At 37.3% G+C, this 19,208-nt stretch overlaps 3 protein-coding genes across 4 annotated transcripts in view; all 3 read right to left on the reverse strand.

Moving 5' to 3' along the window:
• Positions 1-19,208, reverse strand: part of Hbe1 (hemoglobin subunit epsilon 1) — a 160,397-nt gene that overhangs the window by 23,590 nt on the left and 117,599 nt on the right. The gene's annotated exons all lie outside the window — the stretch shown is intronic.
• On the reverse strand, positions 2,006-2,941 carry Or51b4b (olfactory receptor family 51 subfamily B member 4B). The gene is given in 1 exon segment (NM_001001027.1): positions 2,006-2,941. A coding segment is annotated over 1 exon segment (936 nt).
• Positions 10,598-11,521, reverse strand: Or51b4 (olfactory receptor family 51 subfamily B member 4). Its single transcript, NM_001001272.1, is given in 1 exon segment — positions 10,598-11,521. A coding segment is annotated over 1 exon segment (924 nt).

The raw sequence follows: 19,208 nt of genomic DNA on the forward strand, positions 1-19,208 counted from the left end.
AGTCTGGCATGAATGTGTGAGAACCCTGTCAGAAACAACAGGGAACCACCCTGCCTAGGGGAAGGACAGACAAGGAAATGGCCTAAGCAGGGAACTACCCTGACTAGGGTGAAGACAGAGAGGGAAGTGACAATGCCAGGAAATACCACAAATTCCACAAAATGGGCAGGACAGGGCAAAATGTAGGAGGCAACCTTCTCATTCAAGTTCACCAATAATTTTATTGAGTGGGGGGGTCTTCTGATGGACTTTTACAAATGCAACACAACCAGCCACATTATATAAAAAATAAAACTTTAAAATGTATACTATTATTTGGGGGTTTAATCTCTGAGAAGACTTTAAGCAGATGGGGAAACAACTCAGCTTAGGAGACTCACAGGATTGAGAAAACAAAGCTTCTGCCTCCCTGGAGAGCAGGAATGTGACACTGAGATCAAAACTAACAAAGAACCCTGTGTAAGGAACTAGGTAAGACTTAGCATTGGGTGAGTCCCTTAACACCCAATTAAGGGAGGATAGTTGAGTGACACTTGTCTGAACAATGCTCCTGTTGAAGTGACTTTATGTGATTTTATCTATGCTGTTGTCTTAATAGCATAAAAGAACTTTATATAACATAGATTATAAGATTCACTTAAAATTATATTTCATTAAGGGCTATTTACCAACAGAAAATGATTTTAAATAGTCAACCTGTTTTTTCATTCATTTTCGACAACTAATCTGAAAGAATCAGAGGATCAAGGAGTTTGCTATGAGATTGTATCTCATAGGAATCTCAGAAGCTATGCCGTTTCATAACGTTTCACCATCATGACTGCCTAAACATGAGCTTCTCAAGGAAAGGTGTGATAGAGAAGTTAACATGGATGGGAAAAAGACCACAAGGCCCCAGCTATACATTAAGAACTACAGACAGAAAACTCAGGAACCTGGAGAGCAGAAGAATTAGTCTGCCCCAATGAAAAGTACACCAATTGAAGAGCCAATAAAAGTTGGTCATCCTTCACAATATGCATACAAGTGACATCATATAGACCGAACAGGTTATATTCAGGAAGATACAGAGATAGATAGATAGATAGATAGATAGATAGATAGATAGATAGATAGATAGATAGATAAAAATATAGATAGGTGTGTATGTAACAACCTATCTATATTTGATGAATTTGGGGAAAAAAGCAAGGATAGGTATAAAGGAGGGCTTGGAAGTGAAAAGGAGAAAATAATATAATTGTATTACAATATCAAAAATAATAGAAATAATTTTTCAAAAAAGATTAATGGACGGACTGATGGACCTTGGGAATCAGAGAGTCACTATCATTAATTCAGTAGCACTGTAACCCCACCAGGTTCTGATGGAGACTTCCAGAGTCATGTAGATGGCCCCTGTTAGCCCTATTATACATGAAACAAAACAATAACATGTAAATATAGACTGGAGCCTTGTTTGGAGGAGAAAAAATTGATAGGGGTGGGAAAGACACAAAACGATGAGAGTAAGCAAATGACAATGTCAGGGACAAGTTGAACTTTAAAAAACTAATAAAATACTATGCTGTTTAAGTAAAAAAGCTTCTGATCATCTCCTTCATTGTCACATCAATAAATGTGTGCCTCAGCCAAGTTATTTCTATCCATTCAAACTTGAATTTCTGAAAAAGTGATTTTTCTTCCCTTTAGATACAGAACCTGTATTATCCCATCTGGTGTGTGTGTGTGTGTGTGTGTGTGTGTGTGTGTGTGTGTGTGTGTGTGTGAGAGAGAGAGAGAGAGAGAGAGAGAGAGAGAGAGAGAGAGAGAGAGAGGCAGAGAGACGGAGACAGAGACAGACACATACAGAGGAGAGAGACGATAGATTTCCTTGCTTGGCTTAGTTTCCTTCTTTGTGTAATATGGAAACGTCATGACATAGGAAAGAAATATTATTTAAAAAAAGAATTATTTCTAATACAGGGCTAGAAATCATGAAGAATTTGAGAGTCTAAATAAGAATTCAAGTCGTACTATGTCTGGACAGTAGACGATGAATACTCCTCTGAATCTGCTTGGTCTTGATGCTATAAATGATGGGGTTCATAAATGGAGGAAAGAGAAAGTAGACATAGCTCATGGTGATGTGCACCACATGGGGGGCATGCTTTCCAAACCTGTGAATGAAGGTCAGGCCAATCACTGTGATGTAAAAGACCAGGACACAGCTAATGTGGGAGACACAAGTGTTGAGAGCCTTTGCTCTCTCCTCTCCAGAGGCGATGCCCATAACTGTCTTCAGAATAAGGACATAGGAAAAGACAATGATGAGTGCATCAAGGAAGACAGTCAGGGCAACCAAAACAACTGGGTATATGCTGTTAAAGGTAATGTCAGCACATGCGAGTTTCATGACATCTTGATGAAGGCAGAAGGCATGAGAAAGGATATGGGAACAGCAATATGGGAACCAAAAGAGAGGTAGAATTGGGGGCATGATAGATACAAAACCTCTGAGCAGTAACCCCAGCGCCATCTTCATCACCCTAGAATTGGTAAGGATAGAGTTATAATGCAGAGGGGTACAGATGGCCACAAATCGATCATAAGACATGGCAAGCAAGACCCCTGATTCTACAATGGCTAGGGAATGGATGAAGTAGGACTGAATGAAACAGGCTCCGTGTGCAATCTCCCTCTGGTTCAGCACCAGAACACCCAGCACTGTGGGCATCGTCGTTAGTGTCATCCCAAGGTCTGTACTTGCCAGCACAGCCAAGAAGTAGTACATGGGCTCATGAAGGCTGTGGTCATTCCAAATGATGAAGAGAAGGGTACCATTCCCTAAAATGATGGAGAAGTAGATGACAAAAAAAGGAATAGAGATCCAGTGGTGAATCATTTCCAAGCCCAGAAAGCCAGTCAGTAGGAAAGGAGCATCACTGTTGTTGGACCACATGGTGGGAGTGCAGCTAAAGACAGTTTCAGAGAGAGACAGTCTAAGTAAACAGTACTCTTCCTACCACCACCTCATGGTAGCATATCTTCAGGTCACAATTCATTTCCAAGTGTCCAAGCTTTTATGCATCATCTCAGACTTTTTTTTCAGCAGATCTTTGCCTAGAATAGGAACATCGATCACTGTAAGTCAGTATCACAATTTGCTATTAAGTATGTAGCTTTTAAGGTCAGGTGTACTCCCAACCTTTTGACTTAGTCTTCACTGTCCGACTTCAAATCAATCACATTCATTTCACTCTTCCTTTCTTAAACTTTTTTTAAATTTTATGCGTGTGTGTATGGTGACTGTATGTTAGTGTATATCTGAGCACCCTGAATGTAGTACCGAGAAAGACTAGAAGAGGACATGGAATTGCCTGGAGCTAGAGTTGCTGATGACTGTGAGTTGCCCTGTGGTAGCTATTCTGATAGAGAGAAAATAAGGACCGTATCATGATCCTCTAGATTATGACCTGTTAGTGACACACCTGGAATGCAGAAAACTTAATTTGTGTACCATCGTAAGCCAAAATCCTCGCTATAAATGTAACCCTCCTGTGGAGAGCAAAATATGAGAAGAGATAAGCTTTACAGCCTGTTATACAGCACAGAGGCCAGCCACAATTCTCTACCTCCTGCCACTTTGAATGTGGATCAGAGTGAATAAGCAGAAGACCCAGCTTGCTTGCTTCTAGACCTTGGAATATCCAGGTTTTAAGGACTAACACTAAGTAGTAACTCTTTTGAGAATAGAATAGAATACAATTTGGTAATATGTATTTATCGACTTAAACTAAAGAGTACCCTATTTGGTATTAATACTCCCTACTTGAAACTATACTCATATTTAATTTTAGCATAACTGGAAGTGTCAGAAACTTACATATATCTGACTTTAAAAAGCTGCTCAGTCTAGACATACTACTTATACGGGGCTGGAGGAATGCCTTAAGAGCACTCATGGCTCTTAAACAGGACATAAAATCAGTTTCCAGCACCCAGATGGTGGCTCACACTCATCTGTAACTTCAGTTGCAGGGATTCCAACTCATAGTACCACTGACTGAATGTTTTACAAGAATCCTGTATCACTCTCAGGCAAGTTCACTGGGTTCTCATGAGTGTAGCTAACAGTGACACACTCTCTACCTTGTCCCTTCGGAAAGCTGTATTTGGATTGATTCTCATAAAGCAATAAGGCCCGTATGTTCAGCAGTGTGTCCAAAAGTCACAAACATCATCCAGAGATTATTCAGATATTTCTAAATAGGCTTCAATCATCTGCACACTCAGTGTTTTCTAATACCATTTCCTTAATCTGAGTCCATCATTCAGAATGTGTGTTTATTTACAAGAGCTGTGTAGATGAGAAAACCACAGGCTAAGGGCGGCAACCTAAAGTCACAGCTTTGGGGAAATTATTTAAACTTTGCCTCCCTTATATGCTTATTAAGATAGAAACTCTGGAAAGAAAAGTTGGATTCTTCAGAATGTTTTTTCTTTATAATAGAAAGAAATAAATGTATCCTGAAGAAATAAATAAATAGATGGACAGTTTATCAGAGGATGCTAAGGGTGATTTGTGTTTGTCCTTTTTTAGAAGAAACTTTACAGTACTAAAGGGTTCACTAATATAAAAGTATCTGAATATTCAAATAAGGTAAACTTCTAAATTTTTTTATTATTTTTGGACAAGTATGCTTCTGGTGAACTTGCCATTGTTAATAGTACAGCAGATGAAGATGCTTAATGATTGTAGGATTATAGTGAATGAACACAAGAATCTGAAGTCAATACATTACTTGAATTTTCTAGAATAAGGCAATTAAACTTTTGATAAATAAAATATCCTCCTAAGGTTGAATATTATGTAGTGTAGAGAAATTCAAATTTAGCTTTCTATGGCTAAAATGTTAAGCTTATGTTTATCTATTAAAAATATGCAGCAACTCTCCTGTTCATGTTTGCCATCCAGTGCAGCATGCCCTTTCCTTAAATCCTTACTTAAATAAAAATGTCTCTTACATTCTTAACTTCTCTTCCAGAATTGTTAGAAAGCGAGGTAGAAGACTTTATTTTAAATGTATCTACTGCAATTTGAATGTATATTTTCTTACCTGACACAATTTTCTCTCTGTGATTTCTAATCATTGTCCATCATACCCTCAGTATACATTCCGAATCCTAATGATACACATATTTATTGAAGGACCAACTCCCAAGGTGCTTTTCTATGTCACTTCCACACAGGCTATTTGAGCATGCCAAGGAAAAGCCAGGGAGCCACCCCATGGTTAATAGCATATAATTGTACTAATGCTGGGAAACTCACAACCTGTGTAACTCCTGCTCCATGGGCTTCAACACTTTCTTCTGCACCCCAGAGATCCCTGTTTCTCTCTCTCAACCCCCATTTCTCTCACACAAATACACAATTAAAAGCAAAACATCATCCTCTCTCTCTCTCTTTCTCTCTCATTCTGTCTCTCTGTCTCTCTCTCTTTCTGTTTCTCTGTCTCTCTGTCTCTTTGTCTCTCTCTCTGTCTCTGTCTCTTACTTTTTACCCATAAGTCCTAATTTGTGCTGTTCCTATATACCTGTGTATGCTTTTGTCCACTGGAGCTGGTTGACCTGTAAGTGACAACAGTCTCAAAAGTAACTGTTTACAGATGTCTTACCAACAGCTACCAATTGCCAGTAGTTCTTTCGCTTGGTTTGTGACTTCATGTCAGTTTCTCCTCTCCATGGTAAGATTTTTTTCAGGTTTAAGCCTTTGTTAGAAAAAGTTGTCATGCCAATTGGAGTCCAAAGAACCTCCAGACTTAGACTAGGGAGAATTTAAACAGACATCTACATGGGTTGGTTTTAAAATAATTCAGTGCAGTTTTATCCAAGAACATACAAAAATTACCAATAATCACATGAAAAGATGTTCTTCATCATTATTCATTAGAGAAAGGGAAATCTAAACCACAGTGAGGCATCACAGTGTGTCACCGAAACTGGCTGTTAAAACAATAACGAATGTTGAGGAGCACATGGGCTACAGTAAATCGGTAAAGTGGTGCAACAGTTAGGGGAACGTTGTAGAAACTTCTTTAAAAAGCCATGGGGTGGCCCCCTGGCTTTTACTTGGCATACTCAAATAGCCTGCATGGAAGTGACGTATTAATACAAATTGCATTCATACACAGATATACATGCTAATATGTGTGTATACCTTATAAAATATTTATTTAATAGTGGTTATTGAACAGAGGACATGGTGAAAGGTGAAATTCAGAAGACAGCTTTTAGTAGTTGTCTCTATACCACTACATGGGTCATGGGATCAGGCTTGGCAGCAGCAAGCACCTTTGTCTACTCAGACATTTTAGAAGCCCATATAATAGATTTCAGTGGTTAAATATTGTTTAGTCAATGAAACAATGACTGTCGGACACGTGCTACAATGTAGATGGATGTTAAAAAAGTTCCTGAGATTAGCCATATACAAAGAAAAATGATGTGAATCCAATTACATTGAATCTCATAATATTTCTAAGCCATACCCATCCTCAAATCATGACCCATGTGTTCTGTAGAACTACCATGGGTAAAATAGATTAAACTCCCTTGGCCTTGTCTTAAGAATTATATCACTGATAACTTAAGGTTGCTCTGTTATAAATAGGGCCAGATGGAGGGGTAGGGAGGGAGAGAGAGACAGAGACAGAGACAGAGAGACAGAAGACAAACGGAGAGACAGGGAGACAGAGAGAACGTGTTGGAGGGAAGATAGACTAAGAAAATACCACTGAAATAACATGAAGTTCCTGTTTAGTACAGTGAAATGAATTCAAAGGTTTTGGGATAGCAATTTTTATTATATAACATTGCACTGAATTATATACTTGGAGGAAAATCAGATGGTAAATCATATCTCATACAGACATATAATGTCATTTTAAGCAGTCAACAGCTCACACTTGTGTGGAACCCAGGTGAGTGCATCACCGATCAATTATCAGAGAAGCTTAGTCCTGAAGTAGATGGTAGCTAACACAGAGAACAACAACTGGACAATGTTCAGTGAATGAGTTTGGAGCACTGCAGCTCTTGATGTCCTAATCAAACTCTTCCCTTCAGACCTCAGAAATCTATGCTGCAGAAGAGGCAGAATGGGTCTGAGAATTGTAGAGGTAGAGGATTGCTCCAGGAGACAGCATCTTGCAAACAGCAGGACTGATGCACGTTTGAGTTCAGGGGCTATGACAGCATGCACAGAACTAACACAAATTCCAGCCAGACAACCTCTGAGCATGAAGAAGAGCAGCAACACAAATTCCCACCCCAACCAAGGAGTCATTTACAACTGACACCTGCTGGAAAGAGAAAATCACATTGGGTGTATAAACCACACTTCAGAACTGGACTCCTGCCCAGGAGTAGCTGACAACACACAATAGACTTCCTGTCTTTTGTGAGACTTTTGTTTGGTTTATAATTTTTGCTATTTTGTTTTTGTTTGGATTGTTGGTTTGGTTTTTGTTGTTTGTTTGGGGACACAGAAAGAATATTAATTTGGGTGAAGATGGGGGAATATAGGAAGAGTTTATGAGAGGGGATAATATGGTCAGAATTCAATGTATAAATGAAATTTAATAAAGAGCACACACAGTTGAACAGACTAAATACATTCCTTAAATTTATCGTGAAAACTAAAGAGAAGATCTCTACAAGACTAAGCCAGTCAGAATTTGCATATGGATGGAGAGAGTCTCAGAAAGTTTCACCTTGCACTATCAACAGTATGTGATGTCTGAAGAAAGAAGAATCATTTTTCTTTGGGATTTTAGCTACTAGTAATTGCCTATGCTCAGGTGGATGGCCCCACGCATCATGTTCATATAGGTAAAAGTAATTAGCATTAAGATAATTTTTTTAAGAAAAGAAGAGAATGTGAAGCTGCGAGAGGAACATTATAAGGGAAAGACTAGGAGGAGTTAGATATAATCATAACATATTCCATTAATGCACAAATTTTTTAAAAGAAATAAAAATATCTCTTTTAAAAAGAAGAGAAAATAAAGAAGAAAGTTTGGAGACAGGAAACACAGGATTAAGGATTGCATTATTTCCCCTATACAATCATTATACATAAACAAAGACACCATTACACATGTTTGCCTGTGTATACATGCTGGTATCAAGTCTCTTACATCTTAAATATCTACATTTTACAATGTAACTCCATGGTTCTTTCCATATATCAAAGAAAATAATCAAGAATAGACTTTTTTGTTCACTAAGTCCTTATGAATTCACTTCCTAATATATCTACCCATTAACTTCCCACTGCACCTTTGTAAGTTAATTTACTATTACCTTTAGTTCAGTCTCCTCTGACCTCTCCTGTGCCTACTTTCTTCTTTCCTTACTCAAATTCATTAGTGTCAAATATCTTATGATTTGAAAACACCAGTGAATCTTTGTTCCTTCTTTCTATAGCCTTTGATGACCCAGCCAACATGACCTTTGGCATGTAATGCTTTGGTTGCTCTTAGAACATTCTCGGTCTCATTGACCTCAGTTAGCTCTAGATGCACTTACTTATCTCTGCTGAAAGAACAAACCCTTAGTAAATTTTACTCTTCCTTCAAACCAGCATCTGCCCACTTTTGAGAGTCACTGTCTTTTTTTATTAATAAATAGTGAATGTCAGTGAAACCTCCATGAAAATAAGTATATGAAGGTTGACAAAATATTTACAATTCTCCAAGCCCAAACTTAATTATGCACAAGATATGTAAAACTTTATGAAAGAGAATAAGAAAGGTTTAAAATAAAACTGAGCTCAGGAAAGACCCTTAATGCAAGTCTCCAGTATCTATCAAATAATGACTCATGCAAGTCAGTTATAAAGGGGGAAAAAGAATATGAATCATGATCGGGATAAAGTAGAATTTAGTTATGGTAAAAAGAAACTTAATTGTTGAAGTGTAAAGAAGAGAAGTGAAAAATATGTAGTAAGGGACACAATGACAAGAGAAATATTTTCGGAATTCCTATGTCACATACATAAAATGATAATAAATAGTTATTCTGTGTTATCAAGTAATTAGGAGAAAGTTTTTGAATAGTGCAAGACAAGACAATTACCAGCAGAATATGATAATTATTCTAACTTAATCAAAGCATTTGACACATAAATCAAAATAGCACACACTATCCCATGAATCTGTTCAATTATCATATACATGTTACAAATGAATAAAAATCAAATTGTCTATACATAACTACAATATCAAGTTACATTTTATTTTTCAGATATTATAAAATATTTCATTTATTCATTTATAAAGAAACATGGATATAATAATAAAGGATAGGATAAATAGCTTGAAAAAGTAAATTGGCATACATTTTATTTTGTTAATATTCTAAAAGATAATTGTGTAAAAAAAAAGTAGTAAGATGTATTTGGGGTATAACCTACATAAAGATAAAGTATGTTGGCAGTATTTCAAAGTGAGAAGAAAGAATGAGAAATATGTCATTGTACAGTTTTCATTTATGGAATAAAATAGTATTATTATAAGACAGACTAATAAATTCTAGGGCACAAATAAAAATATTAGAAAAAAGAAGTACAAGTGGGAGTGACTTAAAGAATGAAAATAGAATAATGAAAACAGTCCAAAACGATGAGCATGGAAAAGTCATGGTGATTTGTAAGACGTCTGGTAGAGATGCTGAGTATGCAAAACCTATGTGATGACAGCATAGTGTTCTGAGAACGAAGAGTGGCTCAGAGGGGCCTCACTGTGGAGAACATCAGAGACTACATGGTATTTCTAATTCATTATTGCTACTTGAAATTAATATATAGAATAATATATTTCATTAAAACATACAGGATTTAGTGTAAAACAAAGTAAGTGAAATATCAATGAACAAATTTCAGGAAAAAAACAGGATAAAGCTTTACAAATGGCTATTGAATCATTTTAAAAGAAAACCATGCAGTGAGTTAGAGCAGTTGGAGAAAGGGGAGAGTGCATTGGGTTTCAATTCTAATAGTTGAACTGATATTTATGTAGCCATCAAATGTATTCAGAATCGTCCCCCTTTTTCCTGTCACTGACCCAGACTGGACACTTATCTTCTTTGGAAATGGTTCTTCTCTTAAAGATACATGGTCTCAATAATGCCATACTTTCTGCTTACAGAGTATTGAATGGTCTTTATCTCGAAACAAAGATGTTTCACTTTTCTACTGTTTTTCCTGTCTTCCTTCAAGATAGATAGATGAACAAATGATAGATGGATAGATATAGATAGATAGATAGATAGATAGATAGATAGATAGATAGTAGATAAATGGAGACACAATAGAAAGATAAATTGATTGATTGATTGATTGGTTCATTGATTTTGGTATTGATATAAAATGTATATGCTAATTGAATAGACAAATATATGCATTATTTAGATTAATCTATATCTTTATGTAATAATTTACATCCTAATGCTATAAGTAGTAAATACATGTGAAATCAAGTTCTTTTTCAGCATCCAGGAGACTGAAAATTCCCCAAATTCTCTAGATTATTACATAATTATTTACATCATCTTATACACAGAGTAGATGGAGAATGCTCCTCTGAATCTGCTTGGTCTTGATGCTATAAATGATGGGGTTCATAAATGGAGGAAAGAGAAAGTAGACATAGCTCATGGTGATGTGCACCACATGGGGGGCATGCTTTCCAAACCTGTGAATGAAGGTCAGGCCAATCACTGTGATGTAAAAGACCAGGACACAGCTAATGTGGGAGACACAAGTGTTGAGAGCCTTTGCTCTCTCCTCTCCAGAGGCGATGCCCATAACTGTCTTCAGAATAAGGACATAGGAAAAGACAATGATGAGTGCATCAAGGAAGAAAGTCAGGGCAACCAAAACAACCGGGTATATTTGGTTAAAGGTAATGTCAGCACATGCGAGTTTCATGACATCTTGGTGGAGGCAGAAGGCATGAGAAAGGACATGGGAACGGCAATATGGGAACCAAAAGAGAGGTAGAATTGGGGGCATGATAGATACAAAACCTCTGAGCAGTAACCCCAGCGCCATCTTCATCACCCTAGAATTGGTAAGGATAGAGTTATAATGCAGAGGGGTACAGATGGCCACAAATCGATCATAAGACATGGCAAGCAAGACCCCTGATTCTACAATGGCTAGGGAATGGATGAAGTAGGACTGAATGAAACAGGCTCCGTGTGCAATCTCCCTCTGGTTCAGCACCAGAACACCCAGCACTGTGGGCATCGTCGTTAGTGTCATCCCAAGGTCTGTACTTGCCAGCACAGCCAAGAAGTAGTACATGGGCTCATGAAGGCTGTGGTCATTCCAAATGATGAAGAGAAGGGTACCATTCCCTAAAATGATGGAGAAGTAGATGACAAAAAAAGGAATAGAGATCCAGTGGTGAATCATTTCCAAGCCCAGAAAGCCAGTCAGTAGGAAAGGAGCATCACTGTTGTTGGACCACATGGTGGGAGTGCAGCTAAAGACAGTTTCAGAGAGAGACAGTTTAAGTAAACAGTACTCTTCCTACCACCACCTCATGGTAGCATATCTTCAGGTCACAATTCATTTCCAAATGTTCAAGTTTTTATGCATCATCTCAGACTTAAATAACCCTTTTCTCAGCAGTTCTTGCCTAGAATAGGAACATCAATCCCCATGAGTCAGCATCACAATTTGCTATTAAGCATGTAGCTTTTAATGTTGGATAGATTTCCAAACTTTTCACTTACTCTGCACTGTCCAGCTTCAGATCCACCTCATGTTTTCACTTTTCTTTACTTAAAGATTTTTATTTTTTTATTTTTGTGTGTGGGTGTGGTGCATGCTTGTTAGGGTATGTCTAAGAACCGTATAGACCAGACAAAGCCATAGAAATGCCTGGGGCTAGAGTTGCAGATGACTGTGAGTGGCTATGTGAGTGTTGGAAACCAAACCACAGTCCTCTAGCAAAGCAGCCAATGCTCTGAACCAATGACCTATTTCTCCATCCCCTCGATTACCCCATTATTTTATTCTGTCTCATATTGTTTGACAGAACATTTTGTTGTAATTTTACTAAACTTCGTTCTGTATATACTTTCTTTCTTGACACCTATGATATAACCCCAAAAGAAAAAAAGACTAAACAAAATTCTTGGCCAACAGTAATTAGTTAACTGCTATGAAATGTTTGAGTTATATTTTCAATGCAGTTACCCCAAGTGCATATAAATAAAGGACTCAGGAATCTCTACAAAAAATGTGCACAATTTGACAAAACAAGCAAATACACCTAGAACACTATGATTATTCCATAAATTTGGGGAATCCGTAAATTTTCATTATTGAAATATATGATACCTGAAGCATTGAAGATTACATTTAACTGGGCTTTAAAAAGAAAGAAGATAAGAAGGGGAGAGAGAGAAGGAGAGAAAGAGCGAGAGCGAGAGAGAGAGAGACTGGAAATTCCTAAATAGAAAATATTATAGTGAGGATTCTAAAATAACCTAATACATATAAATGTTGGTAGGTTTAAAATATTTAGGGTTTTTGGGACAAAATACAGTCCAATCATAAATTGGCAGTTGAGAGCACAGAATTATATGACAAGATTCAGAACAAAGTTACAATCTAGCACATGGGGATAATGGTGATCATATTGCTGAGGAAGGCAATCACAGATGCTACAGTCATGGATACCTATAAGTCCTTATTTGTAAAAGTCAAGGTTAAGCTTCAAAGAAGTCTTGATCTATGACCTATGCATAATTTATACACCTATGAAATCAATTCATTTCATTTGCATACAATCAAGAAAATTTGAAACAGGTATATTATAATATGAAAAATCAAGAGAAATGTGTTCCTGACACATAAAATTGTATCATTGTGTTCAGAGCACTTCAAAATAATTTTGTATGTTAAAAGCATCAGTAAGAAATGTGAAGAAATATTCAAGAAGACTGTGATAATAGCAATCTTTGTAACCTTTCCATCAATATTTAGTAAAGTACTATCAACAATCAGAGATACCTATAAAAGAATTATAGTGCAGTGTAATCTCTCTGAAAAAGAGACATTAGTCTGGGGGAAAATAGTCAAAGAAAAGTGAGTGAGCTCTGGAAATGGCACTACTTCAGAGTGTACTACCTGTGGAGACTCGGTCAGCCTGAGAAACTGAGTGGTAGCTATTCTGATAGAGAGAAAATAAGGACACTATCATGATCCTCTAGATTGTGACCTGTTAGTGACACAACTTGACTGCACAGAAGTAATGTGTGTACTATAATAAGCCAAAATTCCTGCTACAAGTATAACCCTCCTGTGGAGAGCAAGGAATGAGAAGAGAGCTTTACAGCCTGTTACACAGCAAAGAAGTCAGCCACAAATCTCTGCCTCCTGCCAGTTTCAATATGGGTCAGAGTGAATAAGCAGAAGACCCAGTTTGCTTCCTTCTAGACCTTGGAAAATCCAGGATTTAAGGACTAATACTAAGTAGTAACTCTATGAGAACAGTTAGAATTTGGTAATATGTGTTTTATTGACTTAAACCACAGAGTACCATATTTGGTATAAATACTCTATACTGATATTTGATTTTAGCATAACTGGCAGTGTCAGAATATATATTGGGTTCTCATGGATATAGCTAAGAGTGTTACAATCCCTCCCTTACTCCTTCCAGAAGCTATTTTGGATTTATTCTCATAAAGCAGTAAGCCCCGTGTCTTGGGCAGTTTGTCTGAAAGTCACAAACATCATCCAGAGATTATTCAGATATTTCTAAATAGGCTTCAACCATCTGCACACTCAGTGTTTTCTAATACCATTTCCTTAATCTGAGCCTATCATTGAGAATCTGTGTTTATTTATAAGAACTGTGCAGATGAGAATCACCCAAGTAGAAAACCATAGGCTAAGGGTGGCAACCTAAAGTCACAGCTTTGGGGAAATTGTTTAAACTCTTCCTCCCTTATATGCTTATTAAGATAGGAACTCTGGGAAGAAACGGTGGATTCTTCAGAATGTTTTTTTCTTTATAATAGAAAGAAATAAATGTATCCTGAAGAAATGAATAAATAGATGGACAGTTTATCAGAGGATGCTAAGGGTGATTTGTGTTTGTCCTTTTTTAGTAGAAACTTTGCAAGAGTAAGCGGTTCACTAATATAAAACTATCTGAATTTTCAAATAAGGTGAAGTTTTAAGATTTTTATTGTTTTTGGGCAGGTATGTCTCTGGTGAACTTGCCACTGTGAATAGTATAGCAGGAGTAGATGCTCGATGGTTGTAGAATTAAAGGTAATGAACTCAAGAATGGGAAGTCAATACATTACCTGAATTTTCTAGAATAAAGAAATTAAATTTTTGAAAAATCAAATATCTTCCTAAGGTTGAATATTATGTAATATAGAGAAATTCAAATTTAGCTTTCTATGGCTAAAATGTTAAGCTTATGTTTCAACTCTCATCTATTAAAAATAAGCAGTAACTCTCCTGTTCATTTTTGCCATTCAGTACAGCATGCCCTTTCCTTAAATCCTTACTTAAATAAAAATGTCTCTTACATTCTTAATTTCTCTTCCAGAATTGTTAGAAAGCCAGGTAGAAGATTTCATTTTAAATGTATCTACTGCAATTTGAATGTATATTTTCTTACCTGACACAATTTTCTCTCTGTGGTTTCTAATCATTGTCCATCACGCCCTCAGTATACATTCCGAATCCTAATGATACACAGATTTATTAAAGAACCAACTCCCAAGATGCCTTTCTATGTCATTTCCACGCAGGCTATTTGAGTATGCCAAATAAAAGCCAGGGAGCCACCCCATGGTTAATAGCATGTAATTGTACCAATGCTGGGAAACTCACAACCTGTGTAACTCCTGTTCCATGGGATCCAACACTTTCTTCTGGACCCCAGGGATCCCTGTTTCTCTCTCCCAACCCCCATCTCTCTCACACACACACATACACATATAAAAATAAAACGTTTTTTAGTAGTCCTTTGAGAATTTCATTCAATAAGTTGATTTTTGACCCCATATCCCAACTACTGCCAAATTCAAATTCACCATTTGCCCTACCCACCAACTTCATGCTCTCTCTCTCTCTCTCTCTCTCTCTCTCTCTCTCTCTCTCTCTCTCACACACACACACACACACACACACACACACACACACACACACACACACATTTTTTACCCATATGTCTAATTTGTGCTGTACCTATATGAGGTGTGTTCTTCTTTCCACTAGAGCTGGTTGACCTGTAAGTGGCAACACTCCTAAAACTAATGTTTTACAGATGCTTTCCCAGCAGCTACCAATTGCCAGTAGCTCTTTGGCTTAAGTTGTGACTTCATGTCAGCTCTCCCTTTCCATAGTGACATTTCTTAGGTTTAAGCCTCTGTTAGGAGAATTTGTCATGCCAATTAGAGTCCTCGAAACCTCCAGACCTAGACTAGGGGAGAATTTAAACAAACATCTATATGGGTTGCTTGTAGAATAATTCAGTTCAGTTTTATCCAGGAACATATACTTATGAGCAATAATCACATGAAAAGATGTTCTTCATCATTAATCATTAGAGAAAGGGAAATCTACACCACAGTGAGGCATCATAGTGTGTCACCGAAACTGACTGGTAACAAGATAACAATTGTTGAGGAGCACATGGGCTACACTAAAGCAGTAAAGTGGTGCAACAGTTAGGGAAACATTGTAGAGCCTTCTTAAACATACAATTACCATATTATTAGAAATTGCATTTACATACACATATACATGCAAATATGTGCATATGCCTTATGAAATTATTTTTTAATTATGGTTGTTGCACACAGGGCATGGTGAACTGTGAAATTCAGAAGACAGCTTTTAGTAGTTGTCTGTATTCCACTACATAGGCCATAGCGTCAGGCTTGGCAGCAAGCACCTTTATCCACTCAGACATCTTAGTGTCCCATATAAGACATTTCAGTGCCTAAATATTGTTTAGTCAACAAAACAAGGACTGTCTGACATGTGTTACAATGTAGATGAACATTAAAAACTTTCCTGAGATTAGCCATATACAAAGAAAAATGATGTGAATCCAATTACGTTGAGTCTCAAAATATTTCCAAGACAAAACCATCTTCAAATTATGACCCATGTGCTCTGTGGAGCTTCCACGGGTAAAATAGATTAAACTCCCTTGGCCTTGTCTTAAGAATTATATCACTGATAACTTAAGGTTGCTCTGTTATAAATAGAGCCAGATGTGGAGCGAGCGAGCGAGCGAGCGAGCGAGCGAGCGAGAGAGAGAGAGACAGCGACAGAGATAGAGACAGAGACAGGGAAACAGAGAGAACGTGTTGGAGGGAAGGTAGACTAAGAAAATACCACTGAAATAACATGAAGTTCCTGTTTAGTACAGTGAAATGAATTCAAAAGTTTTGGGATAGCAATTTTTATTATATAACATTGCACTGAATTATATACTTGGAGGAAAATCAGATGGTAAATCATATCTCATACAGACATATAATGTCATTTTAAGCAGTCAACAGCTCACACTTGTGTGGAACCCAGGTGAGTGCATCACCGATCAATTATCAGAGAAGCTTAGTCCTGAAGTAGATGGTAGCTAACACAGAGAACAACAACTGGACAATGTTCAGTGAATGAGTTTGGAGCACTGCAGCTCTTGATGTCCTAATCAAACTCTTCCCTTCAGACCTCAGAAATCTATGCTGCAGAAGAGGCAGAATGGGTCTGAGAATTGTAGAGGTAGAGGATTGCTCCAGGAGACAGCATCTTGCAAACAGCAGGACTGATGCACGTTTGAGTTCAGGGGCTATGACAGCATGCACAGAACTAACACAAATTCCAGCCAGACAACCTCTGAGCATGAAGAAGAGCAGCAACACAAATTCCCACCCCAACCAAGGAGTCATTTACAACTGACACCTGCTGGAAAGAGAAAATCACATTGGGTGTATAAACCACACTTCAGAACTGGACTCCTGCCCAGGAGTAGCTGACAACACACAATAGACTTCCTGTCTTTTGTGAGACTTTTGTTTGGTTTATAATTTTTGCTATTTTGTTTTTGTTTGGATTGTTGGTTTGGTTTTTGTTGTTTGTTTGGGGACACAGAAAGAATATTAATTTGGGTGAAGATGGGGGAATATAGGAAGAGTTTATGAGAGGGGATAATATGGTCAGAATTCAATGTATAAATGAAATTTAATAAAGAGCACACACAGTTGAACAGACTAAATACATTCCTTAAATTTATCGTGAAAACTAAAGAGAAGATCTCTACAAGACTAAGCCAGTCAGAATTTGCATATGGATGGAGAGAGTCTCAGAAAGTTTCACCTTGCACTATCAACAGTATGTGATGTCTGAAGAAAGAAGAATCATTTTTCTTTGGGATTTTAGCTACTAGTAATTGCCTATGCTCAGGTGGATGGCCCCACGCATCATGTTCATATAGGTAAAAGTAATTAGCATTAAGATAACGTTTTTAAGAAAAGAAGAGAATATGAACCTGCAAGATGAGCATTATGAGGAAAGGACTAGAGTTAGATATAATCATAACATATTCTATTAGTGCACAAATTTTTTAAAGAAATAAAATTATCTCTTTTAAAAAGAAGAGAACAAAAAGAAGAAAGTTTGGAGACAGGAAACACAGGGTTAAGGATTGCATTATTTCCCCCATACAATCATTATACATAAACAAAGACACCATTACACATGTTTGCCTGTGTATACATGCTGGTATCAAGTCTCTTAGATCTTAAATATTTACATTTTACAATGTAACTCCGTGGTTCTTTCCATATATCAAAGAAAATAATCAAGAATAGACTTTCTTGTTTGTAGTGAGCCATATTGGATTTGGGCCTAGCCGCTTTGTGACTGCATAGCTCAAGGTGGCTACTTGACTCTGGGCTGCATGGCCACAGAGGTTTAACCTTGAAATGACTGCCCTACGGACATGAAAACACCGGATGTCCCTGAGCAGATTCCTGAGAAGGGTTCGACCTTTTCAAAGAACATGTCCCTGGAAGACTGTTGCCTCTTTGTTATAGGAGGATATCTTGCAGTGTAGTGATTCATCTTATATCCTTGGGCACTTCCCAAACTCCCCCACCCTAAGCTTCAGTTCCAGCTTCTATTCCTGCCTCAGAGCTTTAAATGCTGTACATTTCTCTCAATAAACAAGACCTTGACAACAGAACTTTTGCTTGGTCTCCTTCTTCTCTTCACCCCCATTTTGGCCCACAGGTAGAAAGCCTCTTCGGGACCCTGAATAACTGGGTCCCCGCTGGCGGGGACACTTGTTCACTAAGCTCTTATGAATTCAGTTCCTAATATACCTACCCATTAACTTCCCACTGCACCTTTGTAAGTTAAGTTACTATTACCTTTAGTTCAGTCTCCTCTGACCTCTCCTGTGCCTACATTCTTCTTTCCTCACGCAAATCCATTAGTGTCAAATATCTTATGATTTGAAAACACCAGTGAATCTTTGTTCCTTCTTTCAATAGCCTATAATGACCCAGCCAACCTGAACTTTGGCATGTAATGCTTTGGTTGCTCTTAGAACATTCTTGGTCTCATTGACATCAGTTAGCTCTAGATGCACTTACTTATCTCTGCTGAAAGAACAAACCCTTAGTAAATTTTACTCTTCCTTCAAACCAGCATCTGCCCACTTTTGAGAGTCACTGTCTTTATTCACTTTTAAATAGTGAATGTCAATGAAACTTCCATGAAATAAGCATATGAAGGCTGACTCAAATTATTTATACTTCTACAAATTCAAATTTATATAAGATGTGTAAAACAATTATAAAAAAAGAGTAAGAAAGGTTTAAAATAAACCTGAGCTCAGGAAAGACTCTTAATGCAAGGCTCCAGTATCTATCACAATAAAGTGGAGTGCTAATACACACACACACATTCACACACACACACACACGTGTGTGTGTGTGTGTGTGTGAGTGTGTGTGTGTGTATGATTTTAAATTGTGCATTTAGAAACACCAATCAAAATTGATGAAGTATTAAAGACATATTTAAAGCTTAAAAGACAGTAAATAATGGCTCATGCAAGTCAGTTATAAAAGGGGAAAAAGAATATGAATTGTGATCAGGATAAAATAGA

Source organism: Rattus norvegicus, chromosome 1 (genome assembly GCF_021556685.1).
Source record: "Rattus norvegicus strain SHRSP/BbbUtx chromosome 1, alternate assembly SHRSP_T2T, whole genome shotgun sequence".
Taxonomy (NCBI): Eukaryota; Metazoa; Chordata; class Mammalia; order Rodentia; family Muridae; genus Rattus; species Rattus norvegicus.